This window comes from Pseudophryne corroboree, chromosome 4 (assembly GCF_028390025.1).
Source record: "Pseudophryne corroboree isolate aPseCor3 chromosome 4, aPseCor3.hap2, whole genome shotgun sequence".
NCBI lineage: Eukaryota > Metazoa > Chordata > Amphibia > Anura > Myobatrachidae > Pseudophryne > Pseudophryne corroboree.
This window is the reverse complement of record NC_086447.1, coordinates 51,986,506-52,006,132: the sequence shown is the minus strand read 5'-3', so window position 1 is coordinate 52,006,132 and position 19,627 is coordinate 51,986,506. Positions and strand designations below refer to the sequence as shown.

At 48.7% G+C, this 19,627-nt stretch overlaps 1 protein-coding gene across 1 annotated transcript in view; it reads right to left on the bottom strand.

Moving 5' to 3' along the window:
- ELP3 (elongator acetyltransferase complex subunit 3) overlaps positions 1 to 19,627 on the bottom strand; it is a 298,536-nt gene that overhangs the window by 156,901 nt on the left and 122,008 nt on the right. The window contains exon 8 of the mRNA XM_063915039.1: positions 15,090 to 15,251. Coding sequence (XP_063771109.1) covers positions 15,090 to 15,251 — 162 coding nt within the window. The remainder of the gene's footprint in view (positions 1 to 15,089; positions 15,252 to 19,627) is intronic.

The window sequence follows — 19,627 nt, the reverse complement described above, 5'->3', positions numbered from 1 at the left end:
CTCAGGTGTCTGCCCCGCAGGGGGTGACATCACATTTATAGGCATCTGCTCCGCCTCCACATAAGTCTCCTCATCAAACATGTCGACACAGCCGTACCGACACACCGCACACACACACAGGGAATGCTCTTAAAGGAGACAGGACCCCACAAAAGCCCTTTGGGGAGACAGAGAGAGAGTATGCCAGCACACACCAGAGCGCTATATAATGCAGGGACTAACTGAATTATGTCCCCTATAGCTGCTATAATATTTACTGCGCCTCAAATTTGTGCCCCCCCTCTCTTTTTTACCCTTTTTTGTAGTGTAGACTGCAGGGGAGAGTCAGGGAGCTTCCTTCCAGTGGAACTGTGAGGGAGAAATGGCGCCAGTGTGCTGAGGGAGATGGCTCCGCCCCTTTTTCGGCGGACTTTTCTCCCGTTTTTTTCTGTATTCTGGCAGGGGTAATTACCACATATATAGCCTCTGGGGCTATATATTGTGGTTATTTTGCCAGCCAAGGTGATTTTATTGCTGCTCAGGGCGCCCCCCCCCAGCGCCCTGCACCCTCAGTGACCGGAGTGTGAAGTGTGTATGAGGAGCAATGGCGCACAGCTGCAGTGCTGTGCGCTACCTTGGTGAAGACTGAAGTCTTCTGCCGCCGATTTTCCGGACCATCTTCTTGCTTCTGGCTCTGTAAGGGGGACGGCGGCGCGGCTCCGGGAACGAACACCAAGGACGGGTCCTGCGGTCGATCCCTCTGGAGCTAATGGTGTCCAGTAGCCTAAGAAGCCCAAGCTAGCCGCAAGCAGGTAGGTTCGCTTCTTCTCCCCTTAGTCCCTCGTTGCAGTGAGCCTGTTGCCAGCAGATCTCACTGTAAAATAAAAAACCTAACATATACTTTCTTTCTAGGAGCTCAGGAGAGCCCCTAGTGTGCATCCAGCTCGGCCGGGCACAGAAATCTAACTGAGGTCTGGAGGAGGGGCATAGAGGGAGGAGCCAGTGCACACCAGGTAGTACCAAATCTTTCTTATAGTGTGCCCAGTCTCATGCGGAGCCCGTCTATTCCCCATGGTCCTTACGGAGACCCCAGCATCCACTAGGACGTCAGAGAAATTTACATATTGGTGCCGATTGGCTAGTGCGTTTATCACCTTGCACTTATCACTGCTTTATCACTTCTCCAGGCTTAATACATCTGCCCCTATGTTTGGACATACCCCACCCAACTCTAACTATCAGCACATTTGAAATCTGCCCCCACTGCAGTGTAACATGGTTTTGCCCAGCTGCACAGTTACTGGCTCTTACATACTTTATTCCCAAATCAGAACCAATGTCCGGCGCAGATTCAGCTGCTGCCTTTACAGAGAAGTATAAGTAGTCACTGGCTGATGGGAGGAGTCAGGATGGAAAGGGGGTGTCTCCAAGTGTTTAGTGAGAGGTTGCCGGGGTAATGTTTTGTGGTCTTCCCGTGGGTCAGTGTAATACACTCTGGTAGTTATTATCTGGGACCTAGGCACCAAGTCAGGGCACGCAAGGGAAAGAGACCCTAAGTACCAGCAACTGACGGTTTCCCACCCACGGAGAATGCACGTGACTGCAGATTGGCAGAACCACCTACAATTGTGGCTGCTGAGCCAGGATACTCACTGCTCTATCCACATACTGACAGGCCCACGATAAAGCACAGTGCAGAGAGGCCTCCGATTCTTTGCAGTGTGCGGCTCCAGCAGGTCTGCTAAACAGAACGCAACTCAGTGGGGCGCCTGCTGCCCGCATATAGACACAAAGCCCAGGAGGAATATTATAGTACACAAACCAGGCCCATTTACACAACGGTAGCTGTGCATGCGACCCAATCGGGCAACATTTAGGAATTTCACAATGCCAGAATACTACATTACAAGCAATGTTTAACACAGTCTGGACAAGATGGGGTGTCCAGCAGGTAAAACTTTTATTTTAAAGGTTCCGACACATTATTTCATTACATATGGTAACTGCACTTGACCAGTTTTAGGGGGGAAAAGCAACAACTAGATTTCCTCTTTGGGAGCAGTACCAGTAAAATAGGATGGGGCGGAGAGGGGTGATTGGGGGTTTTACATTGCTGGGGCTGAGGGGCACACACTATTCTCACTCTCCAATAAGAAACTCCAGTTTTATACCAGCTCAGATCACACTGGATATCTATTTACTAAGAACATCACTAACAAATCAATAGGCTGCATTCACTGCCATACTGGTTCTACCCACTAACCAGCTACCTCTGATAGCAGGGGGCCATTACGCCACCTCCTCTATGCCATCAAATCTGTTCAAAACCATTCTACAACATTTCATGCTTATTCTGCCACTAGGTGGCTCTGCTGCACAGGAGCTTACGGATGATGTCTCGTTTACCCGGCATCCATATAGTTAAATAATCAGAGCATGTACAACGCCTGTGTAACCAGTGAGAGACACCGATGATGTGGCCAGATGTTGGCTTTGTTTCCTAAGCGTTCCTAGAAGTATGGCGGTCAGTATACCGCTGGTTTCTCTGCGTTGCAGAACTTATTTGTAGTTCCACAGCAGCTGCGGCGATTTCAATGCCTGGTTTACTTAACGTAGATAAGAGTATAGAGATAAAGCAATAGCTATGCGGAGATGGTATATATTCACGCTCTGTAGCACCACCAGAAGATCAGACATGACAGAATAAGGATGATTTTTCCTACATCTGCAGGATGCAAACCTGCAGCTGCTGCCGGGGACTGAGAACGTCCTGTCAGCGGTGTCTGCTGGTGACAAGGACAGGCAGTAATATAATGGAGGTCAAGGAAAGCCAGGATTACAAGTCTCACAGATGAAAGATTTATTGATTGCGCCCCAGCAGGGCGGTTATCTCCCATCTCTTCCCACCCACTCACTCTTTACTGACTTACTGTATAAGCTGCTTTTACAAACCTTTATACATTATGCGAAACTCTCTGGAACTCTGGGCCTGCTGCAGAGGTGTATGCAAATCCTGTTGTGGCTGCGTTTCCGTACGCAGCGCAAAACTATGCCGCAGCTGAAGGAACTGTACACAGACGCACACTGAGAGCGTCTCTTACCCGACGCAGATCGGTCATCTGCACAACCCTACGATTGCCGTATGTCACGCTACAGCACATGCGCAGAACTTACACTGCTACGGTAAGACTGGGAAAAATGAGAGAGATCAAACACTGCAAATGGGAGAGTTCCGTTTATCAGCAGGACGTCCTTTACTGGCAAACTTCTTTATCCCAGGCCTGGAAACAGGACCAAACAGGGCATCCCCCACTCCATTAAAGGACCCCCAGGCCTAAGGTTGTAACGCATCGTAGTGTATGTGATCAGACAGCCAGATGTAGCCCAGGGATATGACACAACTCAGCGTGAGTGTACATAGCGGGTAATTCAGGGTTGATCACAGCAGCAAATGTGTTAGCAGTTGGGCAAATCCATGTGCACTGCAGGTGGGGCAGATGTAACATGTGCAGAGAGAGTTAGATTTGGGTGGGTTATATTGTTTATGTGCAGGGTAAATACTGGCTGCTTTATTTTTACACTGCAATTTAGATTTCCGTTTGAACACACCCCACCCAAATCTACTCTCTCTGCACATGTTACATCTGCACATGGTTTTGTCCAACTGCTAACAAATTTGCTGCTGCGATCAGGTCTGAATTAGGCCCATAGACAAGTCTGAAACACTGCTGCAGAGACAAAACAAGTAGTGTTGCCCACAGCAACCAAACTGGGTTTCCTTTTCTTGTATTAAAAGTAATGTATAGAGTGCGCTGTCAACAGCTGCTGGTGTAAGGGGTGGAAACAATACGAACAATGGTCACCAGCGCTTGGTTGTTAAAAAATATATAACACTGGATCAATCACAGTAAGTTTGTCAGACACATCACTGGAAACCCTTTCAACTTTGCACGGACATTCCATTCAGCTCTACCTACACGGCAATTATTGGACAGCTTATCCCTTGGACTTGACCACCTTTGGAGGAATTGGTGCCATCCCTACCTGCCTAATGGGCCCTACACACTGGCCGATATGACTGCACGGTATGAACGATCTCGAGATAACGTTCATATCGTGCAGTGTGGAGGCTCCAGCGATGAACGATGTGCGGCCCCACGCTCGTTCATCGCTGGTCCCCCGTCGGCTGTACATGCAGGCCAATATGGACGATCTCGCCAATATTTGCCTGCACTTCAATGCAGCTGGGTGACGGGGGGAGTGAAGAAACTTCACTCCCGTCACTGCCCCCCCGCCGCCGGGTCGCCCGTCGGCCGTATCCGCCGTCGGGCAGCTCGGCGGCGGATCGGCCAGTGTGTAGGGCCTATAAAACGCTAGCACTTTGTGCTTAATAATAAGATTTCACTCACCGGTAAATCTATTTCTCGTAGTCCGTAGTGGATGCTGGGAACTCCGTAAGGACCATGGGGAATAGATGGGCTCCGCAGGAGACTGGGCACTCTAAAAGAAAGATTAGGTACTATCTGGTGTGCACTGGCTCCTCCCACTATGACCCTCCTCCAGACCTCAGTTAGGACACTGTGCCCGGAAGAGCTGACACAATAAGGAAGGATTTTGAATCCCGGGTAAGACTCATACCAGCCACACCAATCACACCGTATAACTCGTGATACTATACCCAGTTAACAGTATGAAATATAACTGAGCCTCTCAACAGATGGCTCAACAATAACCCTTAGTTAGGCAATAACTACATACAAGTATTGCAGACAATCCGCACTTGGGATGGGCGCCCAGCATCCACTACGGACTACGAGAAATAGATTTACCGGTGAGTAAAATCTTATTTTCTCTGACGTCCTAGTGGATGCTGGGAACTCCGTAAGGACCATGGGGATTATACCAAAGCTCCCAAACGGGCGGGAGAGTGCGGATGACTCTGCAGCACCGAATGAGAGAACTCAAGGTCCTCCTCAGCCAGGGTATCAATTTTGTAGAATTTAGCAAACGTGTTTGCCCCTGACCAAGTTGCAGCTCGGCAAAATTGTAAAGCCGAGACCCCTCGGGCAGCCGCCCAAGATGAGCCCACTTTCCTCGTGGAATGGGCTTTTACTGATTTAGGATGCGGCAATCCAGCCGCAGAATGCTCCAGCTGAATTGTGCTACAAATTCAGCGAGCAATAGTCTGCTTAGAAGCAGGAGCACCTATTTTGTTGGGTGCCTACAGGATAAAAAGCGAGTCAGTTTTCCTGACTCCAGCCGTCCTGGAAATATAAATTTTTAAGGCCCTGACTACGTCCAGTAACTTGGAATCTTCCAAGTCCCTAGTAGCCGCGGGTACTACAATAGGTTGGTTCAAGTGAAAAGCTGATACCACCTTAGGTAGAAACTGGGGACGAGTCCTCAATTCTGCCCTATCCATATGGAAAATCAGATAAGGGCTTTTACATGACAAAGCCGCCAATTCTGACACACGCCTGGCCGAAGCCAAGGCCAATAACATGACCACTTTCCACGTGAGATATTTCAAATCCACAGTTTTAAGTGGCTCAAACCAATGTGATTTTAAGAAACTCAACACCACGTTGAGATCCCAAGGTGCCACAGGAGGCACAAAAGGGGGCTGAATATGTAGCACTCCCTTTACAAATGTCTGAACTCCAGGCAGTGAAGCCAGTTCTTTCTGGAAGAAAATCGACAGAGCCGAAATCTGGACCTTAATGGAACCCAATTTTAGGCCCATAGTCACCCCTGACTGTAGGAAGTGCAGAAAACGACCCAGCTGAAATTCCTCTGTTGGGGCCTTCCTGGCCTCACACCATGCAACATATTTTCGCCAAATACGGTGATAATGGTTTACGGTTACTTCTTTCCTGGCTTTTATCAGCGTAGGAATGACTTCTTCCGGAATGCCCTTTTCCTTTATGATCCGGAATTCAACCGCCATGCCGTCAAACGCAGCCACGGTAAGTCTTGGAACAGACAGGGCCCCTGCTGTAGCAGATCCTGTCTGAGCGGTAGAGGCCATGGGTCCTCTGATATCATTTCTTGAAGTTCTGGGTACCAAGCTCTTCTTGGCCCATCCGGAACCACGAGTATCGTTCTTACTCCTCGTTTTCTTATTATTCTCAGTACCTTTGGTATGAGAGGCAGAGGAGGGAATACATAAACCGACTGGTACACCCACGGTGTCACTAGAGCGTCCACAGCTATTGCCTGAGGGTCCCTTGACCTGGCGCAATATCTAGTTTTTTGTTTAGGCGGGACGCCATCATGTCCACCTGTGGCCTTTCCCAACGGTTTACCAACAGTTGGAAGACTTCTGGATGAAGTCCCCACTCTCCCGGGTGTAGGTCGTGTCTGCTGAGGAAGTCTGCTCCCAGTTGTCCACTCCCGGAATGAACACTGCTGACAGTGCTAAGACGTGATTTTCCGCCCATCGGAGAATCCTTGTGGCTTCTGCCATCGCCATCCTGCTTCTTGTGCCGCCCTGTCGGTTTACATGGGCGACTGCCGTGATGTTGTCTGATTGGATCAGTACCGGCTGGTTTTGAAGCAGAGGCCTTGCCAGACTTAGGGCATTGTAAATGGCCCTCAGTTCCAGAATATTTATGTGTAGGGACGACTCCTGACTTGACCAAAGTCCTTGGAAATTTCTTCCCTGTGTGAATGCCCCCCAGCCTCCAAGGCTGGTATCCGTGGTTACCAGGACCCAGTCCTGTATGCCGAATCTGCGGCCCTCTTGAAGATGAGCACTCTGCAGCCACCACAGTAGAGATAACCCTGTCTCCAAGGACCAGGGTATCAGCCGATGCATCTGAAGATGCGATCCCGACCACTTGTCCAAGAGGTCCCACTGAAAGGTTCTTGCATGGAACCTGCCGAATGGAATTTTGCTTCGTAAGAAGCTACCATTTTTCTCAGGACTCGTGTGCAGTGATGCACCGATACCTGTTTTGGTTTCAGGAGGTCTCTGACTAGAGATGACAGCTCCTTGGCTTTCTCCTGCGGGAGAAACACTTTTTTCTGTTCTGTGTCCAGAACCATCCCCAGGAACAGTAGGCGTGTGGTAGGAACCAGCTGTGACTTTGGAATGTATAGAATCCATCCGTGCTGTTGTAGCACTTCCCGAGATAGTGCTACTCCGACCAACAACTGCTCCTTGGACCTCACCTTTATAAGGAGATCGTCCAAGTACGGGATAATTAAAACTCCCTTTTTTCGAAGGAGTATCATCATTTCTGCCATTACTTTGGTAAAGACCCTCGGTGCCGTGGACAGTCCAAACGGCAGTGTTTGGAATTGGTAATGGCAATCCTGTACCACAAATCTGAGGTACTCCTGGTGAGGATGGTAAATGGGGACATGTAGGTAAGCCTCCTTGATGTCCAGGGATACCATGTAATCCCCCTCCTCCAGGCTTGCAATAACCGCCCTGAACGATTCCATCTTGAACTTGAATTTTTTTATGTATGTGTTCAAGGATTTCAAATTTAAAATGGGTCTCACCGAACCGTCCGGTTTCGGTACCACAAACAGTGTGGAATAGTAACCCCGTCCTTGTTGAAGTAGGGGCACCTTGACTATCACCTGCTGGGAATACAGCTTGTGAATTGCCTCTAGCACAGCCTCCCTGCCTGAGGGATTTGTCGGCAAGGCAGATTTGAGGAAACGGCGGGGGGGAGACGCCTCGAATTCCAGCTTGTACCTCTGAGATACTACTTGAAGGATCCAGGGATCCACCTGTAAGCGAGCCCACTGATCGCTGAAATTTTTGAGGCGGCCCCCCACCGTACCTGGCTACGCCTGTGGAGCCCCCGCGTCATGCGGTGGACTCAGAGGAAGCGGGGGAAGAATTTTGATTCTGGGAACTGGCTGACTGGTGCAGCTTTTTCCCTCTTCCCTCGTCTCTGTGCAGAAAGGAAGCGCCTTTGACCCGCTTGCTTTTCTGAAGCCGAAAGGACTGTACCTGATAATACAGTGCTTTCTTAGGCTGTGAGGAAACCTGAGGTAAAAAAATTTCTTCCCAGCTGTTGCTGTGGATACGAGGTCCCAGAGACCATCCCCAAACAATTCCTCACCCTTATAAGGCTCTATGTGCCTTTTTTTTTTTTAAACATTTTATTTACACCAAGAAAGACTGAGAAATCCACAATACAGGATACAGAATCAGTAGCATAATAAAATACGGATAACAGTCTTCATGGCGTTGGTTTTTCAAATAATTTGAGCATATTTAAACAGGTAAACAAAATTTCTCCCCAGACGGGGAGCATATACGTGGAGAAAACAGGAACTTCAGGGAGTAATAAGAAGAAAAAGGGGGGGGGGGGGGGGACAGAGCGAGAAGGAGAGAAAAGGGACAACAGGACCGTGCTATGCCACATTAGAAGCAAAACATCTGGTATATCCATGGAGAGTGTATACACTAAAACACCGTATGAGCATACCTTCGGGTTACATAACGGTGCATATCCAAGAGAAGTCTGGAGGGGCGGAACGGCGCCCGGAGGGAGGGCCCGGGTGCAGCCTGGTCGGAGGCCTGTCAGGCGGGGTCAAAGGAGTGGCCTGGGTCTCATAGTGGAGTAGACATCGCGATTAACCAGGGGCCCCAAACGAGCTCAAATTTGTGGGGACAGTCATGCAGGTAATAGGTGATTTTCTCCATATTAGCTACGAACCAGATATAGTTATTCAGGGCTGGTATAGTGGGAGGGGCAGTGGTTTTCCAATTTTTAGCTATTAAAGCTTTAGCCGCTACTAATATATGAGAAAATAATTTATTCAAGAGGGGGTCAAGGTCTGGGTGTGGGCGGGCCAGTAGAAACATCCATGGGTCCAATGTGAGCCTAAGTCCAGATAAGGAATTCAGTATGTCGAGTACTTTTTTCCAGTAGTTAACAATACGAGGACAGGTCCACCAAATGTGAAGGAGGGTACCACGTTGACCGCATCCCCGCCAGCAGACCGGGGTGGCAGAGGGGAACATCCGAGATAGTTTGTCTGGGGTATAATACCACCGGTAATACAGTTTATAGGATGTCTCCTTGAGTCGGGTGGAGATAGAGCTTTTAGCGATGCCCTCCCGCACCTCTTCCCAACAGGCTTCGTCTGGAGGGGGACCCAGGTCCCTTTCCCACTCCCTCTCATGGCGGGTCTGCGGTCCAGAGGAGATCCCAACCAACATGGTATATATTTGCGAAATTAGACCTCTGCTTATGGGTTTTGCAAGACATAGAGACTCAAAGGGAGTAAGGTCCCGTTGAGCGTCGACCTGAGGCAGGGAGAGGAGGAAATGGCGAAGCTGAAAATATTCAAAGAAAGGAGGGGATAGTGAGGGAAATTTGGATTTAATATCGTCTATTGACATCCAATGGCCTTGTAAGGATAGGTCGTGGACCACAAGGATCCGGGCATTAAACCAGGATGTGAACTTACGGGGAGGGACCCCCGCGGGGAAATCCGGGTTGTCCCATAGGGGTGTAAGAGGGGAGTGTGAGGAGGACAGATTATATTTCGCAAAAGATTTGTGCCAGATAGATAGGTGAAATTTAAGGGAGGGAGAGGTGTTTCTGAGTGCCAGCAGGTGTGATTTGCCCAGGCCCCACAGCGAAGCCAGTGAACGAATTCCCATAGAGAGCGCAGTAAGATCAACCCAGGCGATACAGCCGCGGGGTACAAATGAGGCCACCATTTGGCTTAGATGGCTAGCCAGATAATAAAATTTGACATCAGGAAATCCTCGACCCCCCTCGGAGCGGGGGAGCCGGAGCACGGTGAAGGCAATCCGTGGGGGTTTGTCGTTCCATACAAACTTCACAAATGAGGCCTGGGCATCTCTGAGAACCTTCTCCGGCACCCTCACAGGTAGAGTTTGGAAGAGGTACAGAAGTTGTGGCATAACTGTCATTTTGAGGGCAATAATCCTACCCAGCCAGGATATAATATGTGTCCTCCATCTTGCCAAATCAGATTTGATCTTGGTCAGTGTCCGCGGGAAATTTTCAGTGTAGAGGGAGTTATAATGAGAAGTAATATAAACACCTAGGTACTTAATCTTATTGGTCTGCCAACGAAGGTCATAGGAGGACTGCAGGGATCGTTTGAGGTCTCCAGGTACATGGAGTAACATGGCTTCAGATTTAGTAAAATTTATTTTATAGCCTGACAGGGATCCATATTCCTCTATAATCTGATATAGGGCGGGAAGGGAAGACTGCGGCTGAGTGAGAGATAGTAGTACATCGTCGGCGAAGAGCGAAATCTTAGACTCTTGTGAGCCAACCTGCACTCCCCGAACACTACCAGTCTTTCTTATCATAGCCGCCAATGGTTCAATGACCATGGCAAACACCAGGGGGGAGAGAGGGCACCCCTGCCTAGTCCCATTAGCTAACGGGAAGGAGGGGGACAGTATTCCGTTGGTGAGAACCTTTGCTATTGGAGAGGAGTAGAGGGCAGAGACCCCAGTCAGAAATTCCGCCGATAGCCCGAACGCCTGTAGAGTCTGAAATAAGAATGGCCATGAGATACGGTCGAATGCTTTCTCAGCGTCGAGAGAGGATAATAGATGGGGTTTGCCTGCCATTCAACAATTGGATAATGTCAATCGCTTTTCTAGTGTTGTCCCTGGCCTGGCGTCCCACCTGGTCATAATGTATCAGATCAGGAAGCACACTATTGAGGCGAGTAGCCAAGATCTTTGCATATATTTTAATGTCTAGGTTCAATAAGGATATCGGGCGATAGTTAGCGCAATTTTCTATGTGCCTTTTAAAGTCAGCATCACCTGTCCAGTGTCGGGTCTCTAATACCCTCCTGACAGAATGGACATTGCATTAATTCTGGATGCCAGCCGGCAAAATATCCCTCTGTGCATCCCTCATATATAAGACGACGTCTTATGTTCGCAAAATAGTATTCCTGTTTGACAGGGTTACAGACCACGCTGCAGCAGCACTATCTGCAGGTCTCAGTCTAGTACCTGAGTGTGTAAATACAGACTTCAGGATAGCCTCCTGCTTTTTATCAGCAGGTACCTTCAAAGTGGCCGTATCCTAAGACGGCAGTGCCACCTTTTTTGACAAACGTGTGAGCGCCTTATCCACCCTAGGGGATATCTCCCAGCATAACTTATCCTCTGGCGGGAAAGGGTACGCCATCAGTAACTTTTTAGAAATTACCAGTTTCTTATCGGGGGAACCCACGCTTTTTCACACTTCATTCACTCATTTGATGGGGGAACAAAACACTGCCTGCTTTTTCTCCCCAAACATAAAACCCTTTTTTAGTGGTACTTGGGTTAATGCCAGAAATGTGTAACACATTTTTTATTGCCGGGATCATGTAACGGATGTTCCTAGTGGATTGTGTATATGTCTCAACCTCGTCGACACTGGAGTCAGACTCCGTGTCGACATCTGTGTCTGCCATCTGAGGGAGCGGGCGTTTTTGAGCCCCTGATGGCCTTTGAGACGCCTGGGCAGGGGCGGGCTGAGAAGCCGGCTGTCCCATAGCTGTTACGTCATCCAGCCTTTTATGTAAGGAGTTGACACTGTCGGTTTATACCTTCCACCTATCCATCCACTCTGGTGTCGGCCCCACAGGGGGCGACATCACATTTATCGGCATCTGCTCTGCCATCACATAAGCCTCCTCATCAAACGTGTCGACACAGCCGTACCGACACACCGCACACACACACAGGGAATGCTCTGGCTGAGGACAGGACCCCACACAGCCCTTTGGGGAGACAGAGAGAGAGTATGCCAGGACACACCAGAGCGCTATATAATTTTGGGATTAACACTATATTGAGTGAATTTTTCCCAATAGCTGCTTGTATATACAATATTGCGCCTAAATTTTGTGCCGCCCCCCCCCTCTCTTTTTAACCCTTTGAGCCTGAAAACTACAGGGGAGAGCCTGGGGAGCTGTCTTCCAGCTGCACTGTGAAGAGAAAATGGCGCCAGTGTGCTGAGGGAGAAGCCCCGCCCCTTTTTCAACTGACTTTCTCCCGCTTTTTCTGGAATACTGGCAGGGGCAATTTTACATCTATATAGCCTCTAGGACTATATATGATGTAGATTTGCCAGCCAAGGTGTCATATATTGCCCTCAGGGCGCCCCCCCCAGCGCCCTGCACCCTCAGTGACCGGAGTGTGAAGTGTGCATGAGGAGCAATGGCGCACAGCTGCAGTGCTGTGCGCTACCTTGGTGAAGACCGAAGTCTTCTGCCGCCGATTTTCCGGACCTCTTCTTGCTTCTGGCTCTGTAAGGGGGACGGCGGCGCGGCTCTGGGAACGAACACCAAGGCCAGTTCCATGCGGTCGATCCCTCTGGAGCTAATGGTGTCCAGTAGCCTAAGAAGCCCAAGCTAGCTGCAAGCAGGTAGGTTCGCTTCTTCTCCCCTTAGTCCCTCGATGCAGTGAGCCTGTTGCCAGCAGGTCTCACTGTAAAATAAAAAACCTAAAATAAACTTTCTTTCTAGGAGCTCAGGAGAGCCCCTAGTGTGCATCCTGCTCGGCCGGGCACAGAAATCTAACTGAGGTCTGGAGGAGGGTCATAGTGGGAGGAGCCAGTGCACACCAGATAGTACCTAATCTTTCTTTTAGAGTGCCCAGTCTCCTGCGGAGCCCGTCTATTCCCCATGGTCCTTACGGAGTTCCCAGCATCCACTAGGACGTCAGAGAAAAGGGATCAAATTGAACTCCTCTAACCATCTAGTGTGGACTTATTTCCCGAGGGAGTCCTAGCCGGGGTATGATACAGTTCTTTACCGAGGGGACATTTAAATGTGTCATGATATATGATTTTTTATTTTAACAATTGTGTCCTAATGACATCTGTGGTTTTAAGTGAATGTTTATATTAAATGTAACATATATATTCTTTCAACATAACCTACCGTCCTAGGTTTTTATTTACTGTGATTGATCCAGTGTTATATACTTTTTAACCACCAAGCGCTGGTGACCACTGTTCTTACTGTTTCCTTTTCTTGTGCAGTTTAGAAATTAAACCTGGGTGTCATGGGCAACATAAACTTCTCCATTACACCACTTTACAAACATTTAATGTATTACTCTTATTTATATTTCAAAGTGTTTCAGCTATATGTTAATATCATGCCCCTATATCAGTGATGGGCAGCTGGTAACCTTCCGAGCCCTCATTTGCAGACAAGTAGGAATAATGCATTAGACAAGCAAATATATGTGCTTCTGTCAATGGGAAGGGCTGATCTCTAATTAATAAGAGTACCGGCATTGAGCTCCATACACATTCAGGCCTTTACGGGGTGTGTGTGGGGGGGGGGGGGGGGGGGGGGGGGGGGGGGGGAGTCACTTTAATACACTCTTGGAAAAGTTTAACCAGCGTCAAACAGCTGCCACTGCTCTCTATGATCTCTGCTTGCTAGAAGGATCACATTGCTTTCTGTAACAAGTCATTTATTGCACAGAAAGCGCAGACATTCTTTGCTGCTTTTCTGTATGATTCAGAACTAAGAGCGGCAAGGAAGACACAATCCTTTGCCATCACATCTAACCTGGCAGGAAACCTGTACAATACATTAGACTGACATCTTCCACTGTATCATCCATTAAGCAGAAACCCCCACAGCCGTCAGCGAGGAACATATCTTCCTATATCAGCCCCGCTGACTCACTCAGGCCCTAACACAGTGCTCTGCCAGAGGACGGGGAGAGGGCTTTCACGATAAGGAAACTGCATGGGATGTATGATGAAAGGTATTCCGTGTCTTGGGCAGGTGCAGAGGACCAGTGCTCTTTACTATCTTTGTTGGTGACTATGCAAATGGTACTGAAGGGAAAGTATGCTTTTTGCAGATGACAAAGATATATAACAAGGCAGACACACCAGGAGGGGTAAAACATATGACTGAGGATCTAGGTAGACTAGGTGGACGCAATAGAAACTTTCATATATATCAAGGGTCTTAAAGTCCAGGAGGGAAACATTCTCCAAATGAAGAGAAGCAATAGGACACGAGGACATTCACTGAGACTGGAGGGGGGAGGTTCAGAGGAAATCTGAGGAAAAATTACTTCACAGAAGGGTAGTGGACAAGTGGAACAGCCTCCCATCAGAGGTGGTAGAGGCTAAAGGTGGGTACACACTAATAGATATATTTGCCGATCAATTGATCAGCAGATATATCTATGGACGGATCGGGCAGTGTGTTGAGCATACACACTGCCCGATCCGTCGGGGACTGACGTCATGAACTGGGCAGGCGTGTACACACGCCTGCCCAGTTCAGCTGTCAATCAACGCCGGCCGCCGCAGCATGTGTATGGGCGGTCGGCCGACCGCCCCGTACACACACAGCGATGCGCCAATATATCGGTAGATATATTGGCCGTCGGCTGTGCTGCGCGGCCGACGCGATACGTCTGTGAACTCTGTCGTTCACAGACGTATCGCGTCGGCCGTACACACTGGCCGACGGTCCCGCGATATATCGGCCGTTCAAGTGAACGGCCGATATATCGACCAGTGTGTACGGGCCTTAAGACAGTAGAGCAATGTCAACATGCATGAGATAGACATAAGGATAGCCTAACAAAGAAATAAGGATCAAATAAGGTTGAGGTTACCTAAAGTATATAAACAAGGGCAGACTAGATGGGCCCGAGTGGTTCTTATCTGCCGTCACATTCCATGTTTCTATGAACAGAACTTCCAGGATGATCCTATTTCATCAAAGTTCTGAGACCCGGAAGGGTCTCTTTCATGCCAGTTACACAACACGGAATATTCCAGCGTTGTCTCTATATAACAGAAAGAAGTGTCCAGTATACAGTAAGCCGAGGTTACCAGCCAATTACGTGAATAGGGTATTCCGCTGCCCCTTTTAATGGGGAAATACCAGTTCACAAAAGAAATTAGGAAGGCGTGATGTGAATATGTGATGGTAAGAACACGCACATGAACAGGGACTGTACACGGTTATATAGACAAGCTGTAAAGGTGACGTCCCGGTGATGTAACATGAGGGAGGGGGCTGTGTCGTGGGTTGCAGGCAGGCAGTGCTGCGTCAGGAAACATGGGGTAACGTCACACCGGCGGATGAATGGGGTCACTTACCGGTTGGTATCTCTGGCGACATCCTCATACACGCTCTGCACGCCGATCTCCAGCCTGGTGCAGCCATAAACCAGCATGTCACTCAGGTGCCGCTTCAGGCAGTAATCTGGCCGGGTCTCTATGGTGATCCCCACACACTTCGTGTTACTCCTTTCCGAGTACCTGAGAGGACAAAGGACACAAAGACATGAGGTGATTCTCAGATGAACAATACGAAGCACAGGCAATGTGATCTCAACGAGCCAAAGGCTACCCTACTATATTACTCAGGTCTCACATATATACCCTGTTACACCGCAGGGATCTTTACACTATAGAATATTCTGATAAATATAAATGTATAGGTGGACAATCCCCCATGGCAGAGATACGCAAGCATACACTGTGCACCATGTTGTCAGTGGAATATGCATGGGCATAGCTAGAGTGCAGGTGGTGTCATTGCTATGGTGCCCTGAGACTTAGGGGACCCGGTTCACTTGCACCCAAGTCATATAGTTGTCTACCAATATGAACTGGGGCAATACAGTGTAGTATTATATGTACTGGGGTCACTGTGTGGCATAATGTAAACTAGGGCACTTCTATGGTGTACAAGATGAACAAGGGAAATACTGTGGGGAATAACATTTACTAGGACACTACTAAGGGGCAAAACATTTACAAGGGCACTACTAGGGGGCATAACAGTAACTGGAACACTACTATGGGGTATAAGATGAACTAGGGTACTACTGTGGGGCATAACATTTACTAGGGCACTACTGTGGAACATAGTAACTAGGGCACTACTATGGGGCATAACAGGGCACTACTATGGGGCATAACAATAACTAGGGCACTACTATGGGGCATAACGGTAACTAGGGCACTACTATGGGGCATAACAGTAACTAGGGGCCTACTAAAGGGCATACCAATAACTAGGGCACTACTATGGTGCATAACAACAACTAGGGCACTACTATGGTGCATAACAACAACTAGGGCACTACTATGGGGCATAACAACAACTAGGGCACTACTATGGGGCATAACAATAACTAGGGCACTACTATAGGGCATAACATCAACTAGGGCACTACTATGGGACATTACGGTAACTAGGGCACTAGTATGGGACATAACAGTAACGAGGGCACATACTGTGGGGTATAAGATGAATTAGGGAACTGCTATGGGGCATAACATTAACTAGGGCACTACTATGGGGCATAACAGTAACTAGGGACCTACTAAAGGGCATACCAATAACTAGGGCTCTACTATGGTGCATAACAACAACTAGGGCACTACTATGGTGCATAACAACAACTAGGGCACTACTATGGGGCATAACAACAACTAGGGCACTACTATGGGGCATAACAATAACTAGGGCACTACTATAGGGCATAACATCAACTAGGGCACTACTATGGGGCATAACAACAACTAGGGCACTACTATGGGGCATAACAATAACTAGGGCACTACTATAGGGCATAACATCAACTAGGGCACTACTATGGGACATTACGGTAACTAGGGCACTAGTATGGGACATAACAGTAACGAGGGCACATACTGTGGGGTATAAGATGAATTAGGGAACTGCTATGGGGCATAACATTAACTAGGGCACTACTATGGGGCATAACAACAACTAGGGCACTACTATGGGGCATAACAATAACTAGGGCACTACTATAGGGCATAACATCAACTAGGGCACTACTATGGGGCATAACAACAACTAGGGCACTACTATGGGGCATAACAATAACTAGCGCACTACTATAGGGCATAACATCAACTAGGGCACTACTATGGGACATTACGGTAACTAGGGCACTAGTATGGGACATAACAGTAACGAGGGCACATACTGTGGGGTATAAGATGAATTAGGGAACTGCTATGGGGCATAACATTAACTAGGGCACTACTATGGGGCATAACAGTAACTAGGGCACTATTATGGGGCATAACATTAACAACAACCCAGGAAATGCCAGGAACAGCTACAAGTATATGAATATACATAAAAGCATACATACATACACCCTGGTAGCCAGCAGATTAGTTACACCTTTCTAATACTACCTTTACCCCCAGCCTGACCTGTCCGTGTCATGGATACCACAAAGGTGCTGGGAAAATTCCTTACAGCCCCTGCCCATGGTAACAAGTTGGCGTCACACATTTACCGCACATCTGACGGCTGCACATTAATGCTGCAATCTCCCATTCTTCCACATCCCCAAGCTGCCACATTGTACAGAGACTGGGGACTATGGAGGCCACTGGGGTACACAGAGATCAGGGTCATGTAACCAGCCAATGAGAGGCTGGGAAGACTGTGGCTATAGTCAGGCTTACCATATTGTCCCTTTAAACCAGGACACTCATGAACTACACAGGGTCTGTGGCTGGCTGACTACAAGCCTGCATGTCACCTGGTATTAATCAGCCCCAGAACCTGTGTAACCCATGAGCGTCCCAGTTTAAAGGGACAGTATAGTAAACTTACGTACAGAGAATGTACAGGGTCGGCAGCAACACTCACACTGCAACATTCTATACTCTCCAGACTGTGCAATTACTCAGGTTAATAGTCTTTGATTAACACTGAATTATAACTGCTCTGTCAGTCTTGCCTTTAAAAGCTTTACTCTGCAGAAATGGACCGTACACAGGAAATTGGGGGGTAGGGGCACATACACAAAACACACCGCTACAGTACACACACATTGTTACTGGAGGACTTGTTCTATTCAATATTATAAAAAAAAAAAAATTCTTCTCATATAGTCAGAAAAAAGACCTCATCCTGCAAATACTTGTTTGGATTGTACGGGTAGGATGCGTCCTGGGGATCTGGTGATCCGTAACATATGTATAATACCCCTGACGTTCGTCCTGCATGAGATCCAGCCCCGCTCCTCTGTCGCTCACGTGTGACAAATGCCACCAAGCCTGGCATCCCAGCGCCCGCACACGCCACTGGCTCCAACACTAACTAATTACCTCTCATTTGCAGAGATTACAGGAGGATCCGTCTGTGACGGCCGGCGCGTAACCCTTCAGTATCCGTACTTAAAAATACAACTTTTCGGCTTTCATTGGCTGGCTCCCTATCTGGCCTTTGGAAAATTTGATTGCACTGTATTTGAAAACATGAAGCTCTTAAAGTAAAAATATATACAGTATATAGGAGACACTTCACCCTGTTTACAGCAGACAGCAATGGCGTACGGACAGACCTTCCGCAGCCCGTACAATGTCACGTGCGGTGTACTGTCTGCCGAGAGGCCACATGAATTGGTCCCCTGACCCAGATTCAGATTATCCATTAAGGGACTCTGTTCTGCAAAAGGAGCAGGATCCGTTGCAGCCAACAAGATCTGCCCATGCAGGCAGCAGGACCTGGAGGTGCGTGCTGCGGCCTGTATATAGGGGGTCATTCTGACCCATTCGCTTGCTTTTTGTCGCAGCCGAGCGAACGGGTCCCTAATGCACATGCGCTGGCGCCGTAGTGCACCAGCACATGCCAGTCGGCCGAAGGCCGTAGCAGGGATGCGATCGCCTCTGCCTGATTGACAGGCAGAGGCGGTCGCTGGGCGGGAGGAGGTGGAACGGCGGCGTTTGGCCAACATTTCGTGGGAGCGGTCCGGCCAACGCAGGCGTGGCCGGACCGAACGGGGGGCGGGCCGCAGCGGCTGCATGACGTCACACGCAGCCGCTACGGTCTGGGGAGCAATGAGTAGCTCCCAGCCAGAACGCTAAAGCTGCGCTGGTCGGGAGCTACTCTTGAAGTGCAAAGGCATCGCCGCTGTGCGATGCCTTTGCACTTCTGCAGGGGGGGGGCGGCACTGACATGCGGGGCAGACTAGCCCTGTGCTGGGCGTCCCCCCACATGTCAGTGTGAACGATCGTAGCTGTGCTAAATTTAGCACAGCTACGATCAACTCGGAATGACCCCCATAGTACATACTGTACATACAAACAGGTCTGGTTGTTTAGGCCTGTACATAAAATGATTAAATCCTGCTGTACTGCATCAAATCAAACGGCATATTTGTCTCCCTCACACTTGGGAGAAGTAGCCAAGCAATGATTAGGCTGGCACTACTGTGTTCAGACTTTCTAATGTGCGTTTGGTCTCTCTCCTTTACTTGCCGGTATGCCTTCAAACCAGCCTTACCCTTAAAACAATATGTAATTTTGTTTGGCCGAAACAAAAACAAAAAAAAAACAGCGATCTGTACAGTGAACCCGGCGCATTGCGAATATCTGACAATTGGTCTGGACACTGGCGTACAAAATACCGTCAGTCAATACAATGCCCAGCGCTCCTGTGATCTAATCCACGGCGGACAGAAAATGTAATAATGGGGCGATAGTGATGGCAATAGGACAGGAAGACTGCGCCCATTGTGCGGTGTAATGAAGTGTACGGTATTAAGTGTCCACGCGGCGCCGCTTCTCAGGCTGCAGCGTAACAGGGAGCTAGAGTGGAAATCCATATCATCCACAATGCCTCATCACTTATATAA